Source organism: Alligator mississippiensis, chromosome 11 (genome assembly GCF_030867095.1).
Source record: "Alligator mississippiensis isolate rAllMis1 chromosome 11, rAllMis1, whole genome shotgun sequence".
NCBI lineage: Eukaryota > Metazoa > Chordata > Crocodylia > Alligatoridae > Alligator > Alligator mississippiensis.
Window position 1 is genome coordinate 57,240,118 of NC_081834.1, and position 19,997 is coordinate 57,260,114.

The 19,997-nt window shown below is 50.8% G+C and overlaps 1 protein-coding gene across 2 annotated transcripts; it reads right to left on the reverse strand.

The window, feature by feature from the left end:
• Positions 1-3,249: 3,249 nt before the first annotated feature.
• On the reverse strand, positions 3,250-18,742 carry LOC106738386 (uncharacterized). 2 transcript variants are annotated; one of them, XM_019500395.2, is made up of 2 exons: positions 18,468-18,742; positions 3,250-8,373 (listed from the first exon to the last, which is right to left on the reverse strand). In XM_019500395.2, exons 1-2 carry the CDS (start codon positions 18,649-18,651, stop codon positions 6,989-6,991), a joined length of 1,569 nt encoding a protein of 522 aa, XP_019355940.2. In that variant the 5' UTR covers positions 18,652-18,742; the 3' UTR covers positions 3,250-6,988. The 2 variants fall into 2 exon arrangements, with proteins under 2 accessions (XP_019355940.2, XP_014457032.2); XM_014601546.3 differs by having other exon boundaries at positions 18,139-18,555.
• Positions 18,743-19,997: the final 1,255 nt, after the last annotated feature.

Below are 19,997 nucleotides of genomic sequence, written 5' to 3' on the forward strand. Positions count from 1 at the left end.
ATCCCATGATAAAAGGTTTTTTTCCTGGGATTTTAGCCTCTGTGCCAAGATGATATACCTGTGACTATGATAAAGCTGGCAAAGTCTCCCCCTCTGCTGGGTGAGAGCACAAACAGAAGCCCTGTCATGAGCGCTACATAACAACATAAGAGCTGCCATGTACTGGGTCAATCCTTAGATCCGTCTTGCCCAGTCTCTTGTGTCACACAGCGACAGAGATGGGGTCCTGAAAGGGAGTGTGAACTGGGTCTGTCCAGAGGGTTTTCCACTGTTCCTCTCCCACTTGCAACCTCCAGTGTTTAAGGTCTAGGAAGTTCTGATTCAGAAGCTGTACCCCTCACTCCTACATTCAATAGCTACAGATGCCCTTTTTTTCTGAGAATGAGTCCAGTTCCTGTTTGAATCTGGCTAAACTCAGCTTCAGGAGTAGATACAGTAGAGGGTAAATGTAGATGGCCATACCCAACTTGACTCTGCCACCAATGTCTAGCACTCTGGACTGTCAAGCACCAGTTCTTGGGGCCTGACAACTTGGCCTTGCTTACTCGTATTAGTAGGACATGCCCTCCATCTCACCCACCACACCTTGATCTTTTCAGCAAGAGGGGAGGATCCTTGATAGTCTGCATCTGCCCTCAAAAGCGGCTCAGCTTGTCATTTCTTGGGGCTCTACCTCCCCTTACACCCCGTCCTTACGCCAGCCAGGTTTTATAGTCTAGCCAGGCTATGTGTCATCTGGTGACAGAATGGCACTGTCCGCCAAATCAGTCAGTTAGTTGGGCTCAAGCCCAGTAAGTAGTCTCAACAGGTTAGTGAAAGTCTTCCTCTGCCCTGTCATGGCAGTCTAGGGATCTGGCGTGTCAAGCTGCCTGTGCTTGGGTTCCTTACTGAATGCCCATGCATTCAGTATGCCCTTGTTGCCAATAAGGCTAACGGGATACTGGGCTGCATTAATAGGAATGTTGCCAGACGATTGAAGGAAGTGATTATTCCCCTCTATTCAGCAATGGTGAGGTCAATTCTGGAGATCTGTGTCCAGTTTTAGTCCCCCCATCCCCACACACACACCCCTCACACACACACTACAGAAAGGATGTGGACAAGTTGGAAAGAGCCTAGCAGAGGGCAGTGGAAATGGTGTGGGGGCTGGGGCACGTTTTCTAGGACAGTGGTTTTCTAACTTTTTGAGCTGAGCCCCCCTTTGAGTTACAATTTTGTTCATGCCCCCCCACCCCTCCCCCACCCACCTCACCCCAGAGGAGCAGCACAGCCAGGCATAGGGCACCTCTCATCCTAGGAGCCACCGCAGCTCAGCTTGGTTTGGCTCAGCTCAGTGGGATGGACTCCACCCACTGCAGCTCCAGTGCCTCCTGCCTTGGCCCCACTGCAGCTCTAGGCTGCGTGCCTGCCACACCAGGCTCCCAGAGGCACAGCAGCCCACTCGTGGAGCCTATCCAGGGTTCCCCACCTGCATCCCCACACAAGGCTGTAGCAGCTGAGGAGGGATTCAATCGCATCCTTCAACTACCTGAAGTCTGGATCAGGAGGATGGAGCTGGAGTGTTTTCACTGGTGGCAAATGACAGAATAAGGAGTAACAGTCTCAAGTTGCAGCAAGGGAAGTTTAGGCTAGATATTAAGAAGACTTTTATCACTAGGAGGGAAGTAAAACACTGGAACAGGTTACCCAGAGAGGATGTAGAATCTCCATCCTTGGAAGTTTTTAGACCCGACTAAACAAAGCTCTCGCTGTGATGATCTAGTTGGGGGTGGTCCTGCCTTGAGAAGGGGGTTGGACTAAATGATCTCCTGAGGTCCCTTCCAGCCCCATTTTCTATGATTCTATGAAATGCCCATGATGATGCCATAACAACCATAACTCATGGAAAAGTAGGGTTGGAAGGGTCTTCAGGAGGTCTCTTTTGTCCAATCCCCAGCTCGCTGTCTACACCACATAATTGCAGTCAGAAGGGACCATAAAGGCATGGGCAGATCTAGGATCTTGACAAGGGGGGTGCAGATAGTGTGGTACTTCATCACATAGGACACAGCACACATTTTTCTCTAGGTATAAAGAAACCAGAAGCTTTGCTAACATGCCACGGGCTTGGGGCTGTGTTATTCAGGTTAAGATGCAGACAAAAAAAATTAATGGAACATGAGTTAATTTGCTACTATTTCATGTACTATGTAAAAAACCACAACTAACTAGGCAAAAATAATCAAAAGGTGTTCTTTCATTAGTCCTGTAGCCATTCGTATGAAATGTCCCTCTCTTTCAGATTCATAAAATACAATGTAACCTATCTCTCCCCAGTCCCCACAGCCCTTATGACAGGGCCTCTGTTAGGAGAAACCTGGTCAGAGCAGAAGGCCACTCACTAGGACCTCAGGCCAACAGACCCCAGCAGTGGGGTTATTGTAACTTTGCCCCTGTCCAAATGCCCCCTCATGTTTGTACAGCCCTCCTCCCATAAGCATATAAATCAAATGAATGAATGAAGGAGAGCTCTGTGGCCTGAGAAGGTAGGATGCATGCGCTGAGGCAGGCTGAGAGGAGCTACATGACCTTTTGTTCATTTATTTGGCCTGCCCTCCTAGGTTATTGTTGTGGTGAGGGGTGAAGAGTGGAAGGGGGTACCTGTGTGTGGCAGACTCTGGGCAGGATTGGGGAGGGTCACTGCAAAGAGGGAAGAGAGGGGAACAGTGCCTAGGAGCCAGAAGAAGATGGGAATATGGATAGGACTGACAGCTAACATGACTGCAATCTGAAATATTCCCCGACGTGTCCTAAACTTGCAGCAGGGATTTTCGTAGCTGTAGCTGAAGGATGGACCAGCAGCCCTGGAGACTTATTCTGTATCTCCCACATGCAGCGAGGATCAATGGGCAATTTGGCCCCTCCTTTAGCCCATCCACCCTGGTCTTATTCTGACCAGTTGGGGCAAACAACGACAAAGAGGTGGGAGGCAGGGGAGAGATGCACCGTTTAGTCTAAACGAAAAAAGCATAAGCCGTCATAAACCCAATCTCACGGCATCAGATACAGTGAAAAGAACAATGATCTTTCCAGCCTAGGAAGCACACAGCTCCCTTCAATGTGTGGGAGAAAACACCACAGCTGAGGGGGTGGCAGATATGACAGCAAATGCAGGGGAGGGGACTCAAGGGCCAGTCTAGGATTTGGAAAGTTAGGTACCAATGGTGTAGCGCATCATCATGTATAGCAAAACACACATTTTTTCTCCAGTGAAGGAGAAACTAGAAGCTTTACTAATACACTAGGAACCTAATGCTACATAGTATTCAGTTTCAGATCAAAGCCAAAGAAATATAACTTTAATGGAATATGAACAGATTTTCTAAAACTATGTATTAAGTCTAAGAAACACAAATTAAGCAAAAAATAGTCAGAAGACAGTTTTCCAGCAGCCCTGCAGCCAGTAAATGTTAAATGTACATCTCTTGTTCAGATTCATAAAACAAAATCTAGCCTTCTTGAGCATCTTGAGAGTGCCCCCAGTACTTCTCTGTCAGTCATTTCTACACCTAAGTTCATATGACCACACCTCAGTTAAGGCTTTTAGCTAGAGCTAACAAGATGGTCCACACGTCCAGATGCTGTCCACCCCAGGGTGCTGCGGGAATTGGCAGGGGTCATCGCAGGGCCCCGGCACAGCTTTAGGAGCACTCGTGGCGCTCTGGCCAGGTGCCAGAAGACTGGAAGAAGGCCAATGTGGTCCCCATTTTCAGAAAGGGGAGGAGGGAGGATGCAGGCAACTATAGGCCCATTAGCCTTACTTCAGTCCTGAGGAAGCTCTTTGAGAAAATTATCCAGGAGCACATCAATGAGGGACCAGCAGTGGGGAGGATGCTCAAGGCCAACCAACACGGGTTCATTAGGGGCAGGTCCTGTCAAACCAACTTGGTTGCCTTCTACAATCAGGTCACAAAATCATTGGACGCAGGTGTTGCGGTGGACGTAGTCTTTCTGGACTTCAGGAAGGCCTTTCACACTGTCTCCCACCCCATTCTCATTAAAAAGCTAGGTGACTGTGGTATTGATGCCTACACAGTCAGATGGGTCGCAAGTTGGCTAGAGGGCTGCACCCAGAGTGGTGGTGGACGGGTCATATTCAACCTGGAGGGATGTGGGCAGTGGAGTCCCCCAGGGCTCAGTCCTCCGGCCCGCACTGTTCAACATCTTCATCAGCGACTTGGACGAGGGGGTGAAAAGCACTCTTTTCAAATTCACTGATGACACCAACATTTGGGGTGAGGTAGGCATGCTAGAAGGGAGGGACAGGATACAACTGGCCCTGGACAGGTTACAGGGGTGGATGAATGTGAATAGGATGGGATTCAATACTGACAAGTGCAGGGTGCTGCACCTGGGCAGGAAAAACCAGCAGCAGACCTACAGGCTGGGGAACTCCCTTCTCAAAAGCACGGTGGCAGAAAGAGATCTTGGAGTCATTATTGATTCCAAAATGAACATGGGCCACCAATGTGAGGATGCAGTCAGGAAGGCCCACCGCACCTTGTCATGCATCCACAGCTGCATCACGAGCAGGTCCAAGGAGGGATGTGGACAACATGGAGACGGTCCAGAGGAGGGCCACCCGCATGATCAGGGGGCAGCAGGGCAGGCCCTATGAGGAGAGGCTACAAGACCTCCACAAGAGAAGGCTGAGGGGGGATCTAGTGGCCGTCTATAAACTTACCCGGGGGGACCAGAGGGGAATGGGTGAGATCCTGTTCCCCCGAGCACCTCCCGGAGTAACGAGGAATAACGGCCACAAGTTGATTGACAGTAGGTTCAGGCTGGACATCAGGAGGCACTGCTTCACAGTCAGGGTAGCTTGGATCTGTAACCAGCTTCCAAGGGAAGTGGTGCTGCCTCCTACCTTAGGGGTCTTTAAAAGGAGGCTTGATAACTACCTAGCTGGGGTCATATGAGCTTAAACTTACCACGGGTCATGTGAGCCCAGTATTCATGCCTGCCCAGGAATGAATTCCAGCCACACGTGCAAAATAATTATAAGGCCATAAAAATGTCTCCTTCTTCTTTAGCAATCCCTCATAGTTGAGGATGATAGTCTTACATGATTGTCTTATCTGCGAGTCTGAAGACAGCTGATGAAGCCTAACGGGGATCAACAGACTCTACTGCAGCTCGGACATGTGTTTCCATGCGTGGTGGGTAGTACTGGATTCTTGATTTGGTCTGTGACGCACTATTTCTGCTGCTCCCACTTTTCCATCTCCTGTTGTTGTGAGGTTTCAAGGTACTGAGATCCCTGCAGCAGACTCTTCCTCCATTTGGGGTGGTCCTGGGCATTAGTCTCCCAAGAACTGACTACAATTTTGCAACTTTTAAGTTGGCCTTGAGGACATCCCTGAAGCCCTTTCTCTGCCCTCCACTTCAGCATGCACCTTGGCTGAGCTGCGAGAATAAAACTTGATTCAGGAGTCTGGAGTTGGACATCCAGATAACATGACCAGCCCAACAAAGTTGATGCCAGATGATCAATGCCTCAATACTCATGAAGTTTGCTTGCAGGAAGATGCTAACATCAGGGCATCTGTCTTTCCACCTATTTCAAAAGATTTTGCGCCAGCAGCATAGCAGCATTAATGGTACTTCTCCAACAACTTTAGATGTCTCCTGTACATTCTCCATGTCTCAGTTTGGTGCAGCAAGGAGGGGATCACAACTGCTTGACAAACCATGAGCTTAGTTTCAGATCTGATGTTGCAATCTTCAAACACCCATTTCTTCAGGTGTTCAAAGGCTGCACGTGCACATTTGAGGTGATGCTGGATTTCTTCATCAAGGCCAGTCTTCTGCAACAGATGGCTTCCAAGACACGTTCTCCAGAGTCCCACCGTGGATCTGGATTACCAGAGCTGGGGACTGTTCATTAGGAGTTTTAAAATGTCTATCCAGATATAAAACAAGCCAACTGGCGGCAAAGCTAGTGCTTCAAAATGTGCACAGATTTATGGCTGTTTTCTATCCAGCTTTAATTTGAAAATGTGTCAGGACCCTTGAAGCAGTGAACATACTGAATGCAGTGAAATGCTGAGGACTATCGACACACCAAGCAGCAAACTCATGCCCATGATTCTGCCTCTGGCTTGGGCCAGCCAGTTGCTCTTAGCCAGTGCTAAGGGGAAAGAGGCTGCCTTTTGGCAGCTGGCATTCCTCTTTGTTCTTCCAAGCAGCATTCCCAGGGTTCCCTAGCAGCATGGTGCAGGGGTGAGTGGGATAACACTGGGTGAGATCTATGCTTGGAGGCTAAGGGGGCAGGGTAATGGTGCAAAGATGGACCTGACCCAGTCACTGCTCAGCTGGCTCCATTCAGCCTAAGCGCACCCTTGCAGGGGTTCATAATTCTGCTTTTCCCATGGGGCACTCTGGTTCAAGGGTTCTTCATTCTCCACCCCTGTCCCATCTGGCTTCCACCATCCTGTTGGGGAACACCCATGAGAAACAACTCCATTTGCTGATTGCCAGTCCCTCTCCCTAGCCCCACAAAAGGTCCAATTCCTTCTGGTTGATGATATGCTTCTACATTAAGCCCAGGTGGCAGAAGCTGCTTTGCAGTGGCCCAATTGAAGGCACTGCTTTAATGGGTTTAATAACTGGGTGGGTTGAAGTAGGATGGGAGTTACCTTTGAGGGACCCTCTGATAAGCGAGTAGATGGGAGTCTTAACACCTGGCCACATTCAGAACTGAAGGGGCTGTAGACTGAAACGTACAGTCCTTCTCTAGTCCTAACATGCAGGCCCCCTTCTCATCTTCTCCAAGAGCTGATATGGAGCTAAATGGAGCTTTACCAAAGTGACCTTTGAGGCACTGGCTGGTTGAGGTCATCCAAAAGAAAAAGGCATGAAAATCATTGATAATGGAGTTTTTCTTGTTTCAGGAGGATAGCTTGGACCCCAGTGAGGCACCAACTCTTTTGTCCCAGCTCCCCCTAGTTCAGGGGTTCAGTTTGAGTTTCACCTTCTCTATGGTCTCCAGCCTGGTGCTGAGGTCGCTCTGGAAGTTGCCCTTCAGCTCCCCCACCAGCCTGGTGAGGGCCTCCCGGGCACCCTCACAGCCTCCATCCAACTGGGCTTTCTCAGCGTGGAAACTGGAACGGTCCTTACCCAGGAGACGCCCCACTTGTCTGAGTAGCTCCATCAGGTATTTTTGAACTATTGTGACATAGGTGTGGGAGATCAACTGTACCAGCTGAACCACACTGATGGCACTGAATGCCCGTGTGACCTGCTGGAGGTTTTCATCCGAGTCCAGGCACTCCCTGATGTGCCAGTTGAGACAGAAGTCGACCAGGTTGGAGATCATCTGAAAGAACTGCACCATCTTCTTCCACTGTTGATGCAGGTTCCTCAGGGCCTCCAGTCCTTCTTCCAAGATGGAATCACACCTCTCCAAATCCCTTTCCCTGAACTCACACCGATTCATGGCGCACTGGATTTCTGTAGTCCTCTTGTTCAGGTCTTTCATCCTCTCGTAGTTGCTTCCCATCTCTTGCCAAGCCCTATCTTGCATCTCTTGGCTCCTCTCCAGTTTCGTGCTGTGTTTTTCCATAAAATGAGTCTTGTCTTTCTCCACACAGACAATGCCCAAAGAGCTGGGTCTTTTCTCAATGTCACTGAAAAAAGTCTTCAGGGCCTCATTTCCCTGGGCTTCCAACTTCACGTGCTTCTGCTCAGCACGGTCCTGTTCATCCCTGGCAGGCTCCATCTGGCTCTTCACCTCTTTCAGCTCTGTCTGTACAGTCTCCAACACCTTATTCTTGCCCTGTCTGGCATTTAGGCAGGCCTGAAACAGCTCCTGCAACACATCTTCTTGCCCCATGAACTTGGCCTTTGCTTCTTCAGCCAGAGTCTTGCACTCCTTCGCTTTTCTCTGCATGTCCTCAATCTGCACAATAAACGGGTCCCTTTTCATGTTTACATCTTGAAGGAAACCCTGGATGAGGTCTTCCATCTTTCTGGGGACGTTCTTCAACTGCCGGCGAATCAGGGTGGCTTTGTTCCTGCCCAGCTGGAAGGCATCCCACACTCTGTCACACACTTCCTGCAAGCACACCTTGAAGGATTTAGTCTCTTTGAAGTATCTGTACCCACCACTAGGGGCATGCTCACAGATGGAGAAGTCTCCTTTCTCTACAGGGATGCACACCAGCTGTCCCAGCAAGGCAACAATGATGGGGGCTGGCAGGAGGAACTTCTCCCAATCGGCCTCAGGCTTCATCAGCAACTCAGCCTCCTCACGCACCTTACTCTCGTCCTCATAGCTCAGCTCAGATTTCATCATGGTGTGAGATGGCTCCTCCTCAGCTGTCATGGTGCAACCTGTAAAACAGGGAACAGGGGTCATCCATGGCAGATCTAGGATTTTGAAAGCAGGGGGTGCAGATGGTGAGATGCATCATCACATAGGACACAATACAGTTTTTTCTCCAGTTACAAAGCAACTAGAAGCTTTACTAATATGCTAGGGGCCTAGGGCTACATTAGTCACGTTAAGATCAAAGAAAAACAAGTATTTAGCTATTGGCATGTGTCTGGCTATATCGTGTCATGTATAATAAACACAATAACTCCCTTGGACTTCCAAGGGAGGTGGTGCTCGCCCCATCCTTGGGGGTCTTCAAGAGGAGACTGGACAGGCACCTGGCTGGGATCACCTGATCCCAGGTTTGGTGACCCTTTTCTTGCCTGCCAGGGGCAGGGGGTTGGACTAGATGGCCCACTGAGGTCCCTTCCGACCCTAGAATCTATGAATCAATAAACTAGGCAAAAAATACCAAAAGATGCTGTTTCATTAGTCCTGTAGTCATTAGAATGAAGCAGACATCTCTTTCAGCTTCAGAAACCAAAATCTATCCTTCTTGAGCATCTCAACAGTGCACCCAGTACTTCACTGAAAGTTATTTCCCCCCATAAATTACTCTTCACCTGTCTTAACGTTTTCACACCCAAGTTAATGTTTTTTAGGGAGAATTAAAAGCAGACTGCAGGATTGTGAAATAGGAGCTCCATGACAAGGAGCAGATAACAGACAGCTGAACTGGGGGACAAAGGATAGCTTGATAAGCAGAACATCCACAGCATTAAAAAGGAGAGAGGGTGGTTAACACCTGTGGGATGAAGAGTTTAGAAGGAATGGGGTAGATTACAATGAGCCATGAAATCAATTGACTCCCTTGTTGCTGCCTGACTAGAAATGCTCTCGCCATTGCCAGGCAGTTGGTTTTAAGCTCTGGATGGAGCAGAAATCAAAAGGGAGTGCAACTGCACCACTGCAACCCGCCTTGGATCCACCTCCGATGACACACATCTAGTTGAAACTTCATTGCAGGACATTCTTGTATGCTCTGATGCCTACTGGGTCCACCCTTTTTCCAGGCACCATCTCTGGCCTCTCAAATTTGCTCTCCAGTAGAAGACTCCTAGTGTTGTACTCCTCTGCACAGGTTTCAGACCTTGTGACCTTGCTGGCCTAGGTTGGAAGACATGTCTTCCTCTGCCACCCCATCTTAAGATCACCCTCCAGAAAGGTTCACCCTACTTAACATATAGTTTAACCCAGTGGTGATCAACCTTTTTCCCTGGGGAGGAAGGGGTTTGGGGGGAGGGGTCAGATGGGCAGTGCCTGGTCAGTCCACAGGCTGGTTCTGGCTGGTAGCCCCAGTACAGCTCCCAGGGCAGGCATGCTAGGTCCCCATCCAGCTGCAAGGAGGGGAAAGAAGAGTAGCCTCGCACTGATTCAGCCCCATGGGGGAAGGGAGCATAGTCTGGCCCCAATCAAGCCTCATGGGGGTTAAGAGGAGGGAGTCCCAGAAACATTTCGGCCATGTGGAGGGAAGAGGGCATAGCCTGGCCCCAATCTAGCTGCATGGGGGGAAAGGAGGCATGGCCTAGCCCTGATCTTATCCTGTGGATCATGGTGAATTTAAGTTTGGTTTCACATGCTAAGTGGGAGTACCTGCTCTTACCGCATTTATCCCATATAATGCACACTTATTTCTAGCTGCTGGTTGTCAGTGGGGGGAAAGGTGCATGCCGCATATGAGGAATTATGGTACTAAACACAGAACCTGTTCGTTGTTTCTGTACTTTATTTGGTCCTGGGAGCAGGGCATGGAAACCAGGTGTCCTCTCATTTCCCCCTTCTCCCAGCTTTATGCCCTTGACCTCCGATTATAGAGTTGTGCTCACTCTCCCTTCCTGACCACATGACTCTTGAATTCCTTTCTGCAGACAAGTTATATAGACACTGGTTTGGGATGGTTTTAGTCAGGGGTGAACCTGGCTTGAGCAGGGGACTGGACTAGATGCATCCCTTCTAGCATAACTTTCTTATGATCATTCCTCACTTAGGGTAAAACGACTGGCTATCTCCCCAACAAAGTCTACATTGAAGATTTCATAGATTTCATAGACATTAGGGCTGGAAGGGACCTCGGAAGATCATCGAGTCCAGCCCCCCGCCCAAAGGGCAGGACGTCAGCTGGGGTCATAGGATCCCAGCAAGATAAGCATCCAGTTTCATCTTGAAGGTGTTCAATGAAGGTGCTTGAACAACCTCCGGCGGCAGGCTGTTCCAGACCTTGGGGGCTCGGACAGTAAAGAAATTCTTTCTTATGTCCAGCCTGAAACGATCTTGTAGTAGTTTGTGACCATTCGTCCTCGTCATCCCTTGGGGCGCTCTGGTGAACAAACGTTCCCCTAGATACTGGTGATCACCCCTGATAAACTTGTAGGTGGCCATCAGATCACCCCTGAGCCTGCGCTTTTCCAGGCTAAAGAGCCCCAGGGCTCTCAGCCTGTCATCGTAGGGTCTGCTTCCCTGACCCCTGATCATGCGCGTGGCTCTTCTCTGGACTCTCTCAAGCTTCTCCACATCCTTTTTGAATTGTGGAGCCCAAAACTGGACGCAGTACTCCAGCTGCGGCCTCACTAAGGCCGAGTACAGGGGGAGAATGACGTCCCGGGATTTGCTTGAGAAGCATCTATGGATGCAAGCCAGCGTTTTGGTCACTTTACTAGCCGCAGCATCGCATTGCAGGCTCATGTTCATCTTGTGGTCAATGATGACCCCCAAGTCTCTTTCTTCCATAGTGCTAACCAACATAGCACTGCCGAGCCTATAAGGATGCTGCGGGTTTTTCTTCCCAAGGTGGAGAACCTTGCATTTATCGGCGTTGAACACCATCAGATTCTCATCCGCCCACTTGCTGAGCCTGTCCAGGTCAGCCTGGATCACCCGCCTGTCTTCTGGCGTGGATGCTTTGCCCCAAAGTTTGGTGTCATCGGCGAACTTGGCCAGTCCGCTTCTGACTCCAGTGTCCACATCGTTAATGAAGATGTTGAACAGTATGGGTCCAAGGACAGAGCCCTGGGGGACCCCACTGGTCACAGGACACCACAATGAGTGACTTCCATCAATTACTACCCTCTGGGTCCGACCACGGAGCCAATTTTCCAGCCAGTGGATCGTGGAGGACCCAAGGCGACAATTGGCCAGTTTCTCCAAGAGACGATCATGGGACACCAGATCGAAGGCTTTTTTGAAGTCAAGATATATGACATCAATCTCATCTCCCTTGTCCAGGTGACAGGTCACCTGGTCGTAGAAGGAAATGAGATTGGTCAAGCAAGACCTACCCGCAACAAACCCGTGCTGGCTATCCCTTAAGATGTTGGCGTCGGCCAGTCCATTAAGGATGGCCTCTTTAATAAACTTTTCTAAGATCTTCCCCGGGATAGAAGTCAGGCTGATGGGCCTATAGTTAGCCGGATCCACTTTCCTCCCTTTCTTGAAGATAGGCACCACGTTGGCCTTCTTCCAGTCTTCGGGCACTACACCAGAGCGCCAAGAGTTTTCAAAGATCCGTGCTAGAGGCTGGGCTACGATGCTCGCCAGCTCCTTGAGTACCCTGGGGTGAAGATTGTCAGGGCCGGCTGACTTGAAGGTATCCAGCTTCTCAAGATGTTCCTTCACAAAGTCAGCATTAATGGAGGGCAGGGGATCACCCTCACCCGGACTTCCCGGCCCTGTAGCAGGCACGGGCGTCCCATGGGGCTGATGAAAGACCGACGCAAAGTACCTATTTAATAGGTTGGCTTTTTCCTGGGCGTCAGTTGTCAGTTGCCCCATCTGGTTCAGCAGGGGTCCAACGTTGCCCCTGCTTTTCCTCCGGCTCCCCACATATCTGAAAAAGGACTTTTTATTGTCCTTGATGCTCAAAGCTAGCTGGAGTTCAGTTGCAGCCTTGGCTTTCCTGGTCTGCTCCCTACAGGACCGGACCAGTGCAGAATAATCTTCCTTGGAGGTGACTCCCATCCTCCATCCTTTGTAGGCCTTTCTTTTAGCCTCAGGAGGTCTGCTAGGTCCCTGGAGAGCCAGGGGGGCTGCTGTGCCCTCTTGCTGCCTTTCCTCCGAGATGGAATAGACTTAGTTTGTGCATGGAGGATCGCTCCCTTGAGGAGCAACCACTCTTCTTGAACTCCCCTCTCCCTGCGGTCACAGTCCCTTAGGGCCTCACTGACAAGCCTCCTGAGCTTGTCAAAGTCAGCTTTCCTGAAGTCAAGGACTTGCGTGTTGCTGACCGACTTGCCAGCTTTTCGGCGGATGGTGAAGGTGATCAGCTCGTGGTCGCTGTCACCCAGCTTCCCATCGATCACTAGGTCGCCAACTAGGTCCTCCCCAGTAGCCAGCACCAGGTCGAGCAGCGCTTTGCCTCTCATTGGCCCATAGACTTCTTGAGTCAGGTAGAGGTCATCCACGCACGAGAGGAAGCTCTGCGACCGCTCAGATTTTGCTGAGCGATCCTCCCACGAGATGTCTGGGTAATTGAAGTCACCCATGACAACCATGGTCCTGGAGCAAGCTGCCTCAGCCAGTTCCTGGGCAAACTCCTGGTCTAGCTCAGGACTTTGGGTGGGAGGTCTGTAATAGACTCCCACCATTGTGTCCCCTGTGCCGTGTTCCCCACGGATTTTAACCCAGAGGGTCTCCAGCCGTCCACCCTGGTCGCCAATATCGGCTTGCAGGGACGCGTAGCTTTCCTTAACATAGAGAGCTACACCCCCACCCCTTTTCTCTACACGATCCCTCCTGTACAGGGTATAGCCATCTATCCCCGTGGTCCAGTCATGGGTGGAGTCCCACCAGATCTCCGTGATCCCTATGACATCGTAATTGTTTGCACTAAGCAGGAGGATGAGCTCCTCCTGCTTATTCCCCAAGCTCCTGGCATTTGTGTACAGGCAGGCAAGCGCCCCCTGGGGGGCTCCTTCCTTGCCCACAGATTTTACCAGGGCTGGGGCTGGGGCGGGCTCCCTTGAGTGCTGTGATCCGCTGGCTTTGCAAGGATTGCTCAGCGGGCCAGCAGTGGCGGTCGTGCCCCTGTCCCCCAGCGGGCTTAGTTTAAAGCCCGGTGGAGCAGGTCAGCCAGTCTGGCTGAGAAGAGCCTCCTCCCTAGGCTAGCCCATACAAGATCGTGGTGTTCTCAGAAAACACAGGACCTACAAAGTTTGTGATCCAAATTCTGCTGAAAAACTGGGGACAATTTAGAGATTAGCACACAAGAATGAAGTTTGAAAGCACCGCTTAACAGCGAGAGAGGGACAGAATTTGGTCCATTTAGCTGGCTGAAAAGAAGGGTCAGAGGTTGCCCAAATATTTTTGGGGAGAGAAACAGTCTGGGCTGATGGAAGTTTTTATGACTGAAAAATTTTCTAGTGAAATGACTGAATTTCCCCACCCCTTCTTCCCCAGGGGAATCCCACTAAGTTTGTCATGAATAAGTGCTTTCATTATTTCAATCTTTTAATCTTCAGTTCAGTTCAGTTTAGGGGGATTTTCAGTGTCAACAGGTTTGTTGCCACTGTGATAATTTATGGTGCAGACTTGGCCATGGAGATGATAATAAAACCACTGGGCCTGTTCAAACCAGCCAAACAGCATAAGAATTTGGAAGGTTTGTAGGGATTTCTTTTCCTTCATCAAGCGCCTCTCAAAATATTTAATAATTTCTACCGGGCATAGAGTCATAGAAAATCCAGGCTGAAAGGGACTTCCAGAGGTCACATCTAGTCCATCTGAGGCTTGAGGCAGGATCATTTCCATCCAATCTACCCCAGATACATCCTTATCTAACCTAGTCCTACAATTACACAACAACCCTGTCACACAACTACAAGCCCATTGCCCAAAGGCACCAAGAGCCACTGAACCTGCACAGGTCAAGCAGAGGGACAAGGGCTATCAGTGTCCCATCCTGTGCTCCCTGTACCATTTGCTGCTGTGCTTTCTGCTCCCTCCCCATCTGTCACTGGGCAGTCTGTTCCCACCCCCATCTGCTGTGTGCCAGGTATGGCAGGGCAGTTGGGATACCTGCCACTTAAAAAGGTCAGGCAGCCTGCAAAGCTGCTGGCAGGTGCAGGCCAGGGCTGATTGAGTCAGGGAGTCACCTGACTCAGGGAAAAATCACCCGACTCAGGTTTTATAAACCTTTCCCTGAGAGAAGCCAGCAGTAAAATCTTGGGGCCCGCTGAGAGATGGCTAAAGTTCCAGGATGGCTAAGGCTCCAGAAGATCAACATGGAGGGTAACAGCTAAAGCAGTCTGGAGGTTTGGGGAGGAAGAAAGGGGAGAAAGAGGTTTCCAGGGACCCAGAGCCTATGTTAAAAGGGCTAAGAGTGTGGGACAAGAGAGGGTCCATGAACCCCAGAGGAGGGGGGGCTAAGTGAAAGATAATATCAATGAAGATGCCATCTGTGAGGCATGGGGTATGGTGTAAGGGAGGAATGGAGCCATGCAATTAGCCCATAAGGCAATGACCATGGGCATTTTGAGAGAACAATTTGGAAAGCCCTGGAGCAGCCTCTCTCATAAAAGTAATAAACATTAAGGCATAGTGGGAGACTGAAGGGGTGACTGCCCACAGAGTGAGGGCTGCAGAGGCTTCATGGCCACCCCTGGAGAGGCACCCCGGTATACCTCTCTACAGGAGAGCTCTGGCACTGTTGAGTGAATGGGCAATGAAATGGCAGATGAAATTCAATGTAGATATATGTAGTGATGCACATAGACAATGATACCTCAAACTACCTACATCATGATGGGCTCAACATGAGCTTTTATCACACGGGAAAAAGATCTGGGACTCATTGTGGACAGTTCGCTAAAAACATCCGCTTAGCATGCAGCAGCTCAAGGAGGCAAACAAAATGCTAGCAATTATTAAGAAAATTGTAAGCGGAAAGTCTCATGATGCCCTTTTGTAAATCCATGGTGCATCCACACCTTGAAGCCTGTGCTCAGTCTGGTCTGCAACAAGGATGATGAGTGGCATGGAGGGTCTTCCCTATGAAGAGAAACCGTTCAGTTTAGAGAAGAGAAACTTGAGGGAAGACATGAAAAGGGTTTACAAAAACTAAAATGCTGAAGAAAAAGTAAATAGGGATTTATTATTGACTCTCTTCCAATACAAGGACTAGAGGCCACAACACAAAACTAGTAGAGAATAAGTTCAAAACTAACAAAATGAAGTTATTTATCACGCTGTGTGTCATTAAGGTGCGAGACTCATTGCTACCAGATATGGTGAAAGTCAACAGTTTTGCCAGATTCAAGGAGAGACTGGAGATGTTGTTGGAGGAAAGAGGCATCAGTCACTATTGAGCAGGTGTTAGGGATATGGCCTTTGAATTAGAACTTCCTAGACTTGAAATCCTGGAGGCTGCAAGTAGGAGAGGAAAAACCTTGGTCAGACCCAGATCCCTCTTTCTTCCAGCATCTGTGCTCTGCTCCTGTGTGACACCAGAGATTGGGCAAAACAGACCTACAATCTGACCCAGTAAATGGCAGTTCTTATGTCACTAGAAAGGTTGTTAACATGCACTGGAAAAAGCCAAGGAAATAGGCCAGGGCCCCCACTACAGAGGAGAGCAAAACCCCCACAGTCTGTAACGATCTGACCAGGGGGTGACATTTCTTCCCGACCCCAAATGCAGCGATTGGTCTGACCCTGAGCACAGTGACAAGACCCTCTAGCCAGGACCCTCTGTGTTGGAGTCCCAGCAGAAGCACTGGCACAAACCAGTCATAGTCTCCAGCCTAGGCTGCAGCCAACACCCAACATTGCTGAGGAAGGTGGAAAAAAAAACAACCAAAACACCCAAACCTGAAACCTGTATCAAAAGGAGGGGGAAATCCTTTCTGGTGCCATGTGGCAACTAGAAAGGCTTGGGAAAAACCAAGCCTCATTATGGCTATGCAGATCAGATGGAGGGATGGTAGTTATTAAGAAGGCACCACAGTAAGATATGGCAAAAGGTGTCCAAGATCCCACTGGTTGAGAATGATTTTAAGAAGCTGTGGGGGATAATCCTGTGCTGCTTCATGCTCTCCTGACACCAATTCCCCCATCAACTTCACATTATGTAGGCTGTGCCTCTTTTTAAATTTCTCGAACCACCCCTTACTTGCAGAGCGCAGCAACAAAGTGTCATCATGCTGTGCGGGGAGACAGAGTGGGCTGGCGTGGCACACCACGAATATTCGAAACAGCAAATCACAAATCCACAAATAGTGAAGGTTTCCTATAATCCCCTGGCGAATCTAGTCCCCACATTCATGGCCCAAACCCTCAGGGGTGCTGTTCCACCATGGTGCTGAATTAACATAGGAGGTGTCCCTTGCTTCGGTTTTCACCCTGGTGCTCATGCCATCACGACGTAACCCAAGACCAAATGGTGCTGTCATCTACTTAACTGGAGATATTAAAAATAAGGAGAAAAAACCCAAACCAAACCACAATGGAAAAATTAGCCCAGAAACAACACTTCTAAACTAGGGGCTGAAACCTACAGAAGCAGGATGCTGGCTGCTGTAGTCCTCCCGCACTACCTGCGGCAAAATTGGGTGTGATGTGTTGTGTTGTGTCAGGGCTCGCGGTCATTGTATGAAGAGTTTAGATTACAGATTTTTCCAGGATGGCTTGCATAGGACTGATCCTCCCTTAGGCAGGTGGTTAGACTAGATGTGACCCTTGGAGGTCCCTTCCAGTCCAACATCTCTAGGATTGTATGCACAGACACTGATTTGACACTGGTTCCAGTAACATCCACAACTACGCAATCAACACTGTGCAGAAACTCAGGGTCAAACCGACTTCTGAATTTAAAAGCATTAAGAAATTTCACCCCACTGTCAGACTGGCAAGGATTGGGGTGGGTTTTGCCTTCCTCTGGAGTTGGGGGCACGGCCGATTTCCTTGGATCTCTTGAATGTATATTAATGACCTTGCACAGCAGCACATTAGCTGTTGTGGTTCCCCTGCTTCTACTGCAGCAGATTTGGGTGTAACAGACTTGTGTCAGGGTTGATGGTAGCTTTGTGCAGAGGTTAGATAATGGTTTTGTGCAGGATGATTTGGATAGGCCTGATCCTGCCTCAGGCAGGGAGTTGGACAGGCATGGACAACTGGTGCTGCCTTAGTGGGCGACTGGTGCCCCAGTGACTGGGGCGGGGGTCCCCCCATGGACAATCTCACCGCCTGGGGGGATCCCCGCATGGTCAATTGCACTGGCCAGAAAGCACTCCCGAAACCCCGGCCAGTGCTCGCAGGGGGACACTGGCACTCCCCACCCTGCCCACCACCTAAGTGAGGAGCATGGCCCATCAGGGGGTGCACCAGTGCTCTCAGGGGGTGCACGTGCACCCCGGTGTATCCCCCACACATTGCCATTGTGGACAGGGTGACCTCTGGAGGTCCCTTACAGCCCAAAACCTCTAGCATGTCAATGGTTTCTATGCCCTGCAGCCGATGAGACCCTGTGTATCTCCTGCTGACTGCAGAAAAAGGGTGAACCCAAGCAGGGAACATGCCTCGCTGACTCTTGGGATGTAAGCAGTCCAGAGACAGCTCCCCAGCTGCTACAAGTGACGTGCAGCACCACTGCCTTCCAGGAAGCCAGATCTCCAGCTGGAGGCTATTCCCAAAGAAATCCAGTGAAAAACTGCTGACTAACAGCAGGGAAGGAGCTGGCTCCAAAGGGCCTTTTCTCTCCTCCTGTGTCCGCCCCCACACTGCAAAGAACTTACCCTTTGAATATGCACAAGTCGTTCAAATGGCTTCGGTCTGTGATGCTTCCTGTAGCCAGATTCAGTCTCCAAGTCGTGGGGGTGAAAAGCAAAGCCAGGGTCCCATGTCAATAAACCAGGAGTCCTCCCTGGACAGAAACCTCACAGGCACAAGCAGAGGAAAAGCTGGCAGTGACAGTAGCTGGGCAAACTCCTGGCACTGTGGGGGCACTGACAGAAGTGACTCATGCACTCAGCCCCCTGAACGCAGTCTACAGCCGTGCCGTGCAGAAGTGCATGGCTGCAAAGCATGTTAGAAGTGGCCGGTTGCACGATAAATTAACCCTCACCTAATGAGAGATCCAAAGTGGAGCATCTTTGGGAACTGCTCTTCTCTAGGATGGTGATCAGCTGGGAAGCCCAGCCCCGCCCCTGGGACTGTCTGCAGGAAGGGAGGGGGGGAGAAGGGAAGAGGAGGGAGCTGCTGGCTGGGGTTTGACCAGCCCGAGTTGGAGGGGAGGGTGGACTGAGCATCCTTGCCTTGTGGCCCCCCCCTGCCTCCTCTCCTTCAGTTCAGGCTAGGCAAACCCCCGCCAGCAGCTCCCTCTGCCTGCCTTCCTCCCTGCAGACAGCACTGCAGCCAGGAGGGGGGGCCTGGCTGTGTCAGCCCTGCCCCAATCACAGGACAGGCATGCAGGCTCAATCCCTCCCCCCACCAACAAGCAAATATCTGTTGGGTTGAGGGGGATGGGGTCAGGGGGCTGTGGGGCAGGAGTGTGGGGGCTTGAATTGAAAAAGGTTGACAGCCACTGCCTTAAAGGCTCCCCTTCGGCGTGGGGGCACAGCCAGCTGAGTTGCAAACTGCTTGCAAACTTCCCTATTCTCACTCCCTGGTTGCTCAGCAGTCTCCTTTTATCCCCAGGGCAGGCAGAGTCAAGCCTGCAGGCTGGTTCAGGCCTGCAACAGACTCCATTTCTCAGCAGCCCCTTACCTGTAGTGCTGCAGACAATTTCTATGGAGACCCCAGCAGTGGCGGGGCCCTGACAGCGCGGGGCCAGGGTTCCCATGGCCAGTAGCCCCAGCAGTGCTGGCAGGGCACACGGCTGGGTGGGGAGCTGCTCCTAGGGCCGGGATCTTGCAGTGGTGACCGCGTGGTCTGGAGTCAGAGCAAAGTGGCAATCTGCTGCCCGCGCACCCTGGGCAGGGGCATGCTGACAGCAGATTGTGGCTCTTCCCCGGCTCTGGACCACGCGGTCACCATCACAAGATACCAGCCCCGCAGCAGCTCCCCGCCCAGCCGTGTGCCATGCTGGTGCTGCTGGGGCTACTGGCCATGGGAACACTGGACCCAAGCTGTCATGGCCCTGCCGCTGTTAGGGTCTCCATGAAAACCAGCTGCAGCAATGCAGCCAGGAGCTGCTAGTAAATGAAATCTGGACGCCAGCCGGATCTGCCGTTTTGCCCACCCCTGGCCTGGGAATGGCTCCACTCCCTCTTTAGGGCTTTTGTCAGACACAGGCAGCAATCCCCCAGCAATTAATCAGCTAGCACAGGGGTCGGCAACCCCTGGCACACGCGCCGGTGGCAGGGCTGGGGCAAGGGGTTTGGGTGGGGGCAAGAGGCAGTAGGGCTGGGGGCAAGGGGCACAAGCAGGGCATCCTGCCATGTACCCTTGCCCTCATTTTGTTTTTCTGCCATGCTGACACTCTGGCACCTGCTGAGGCAGGCATTGTGTTTTTTGGCACCCCTGAGCTAGCAGCACTCCCAGCTGCTCAGAGCACACACTCAAAACACACATGGCCCACCAAACACTCAGCAAGCCAAACACACACAGGCAGCCCTGGGTACCTTACCTACCCCGAGCAGGATCTGGTGCTAGT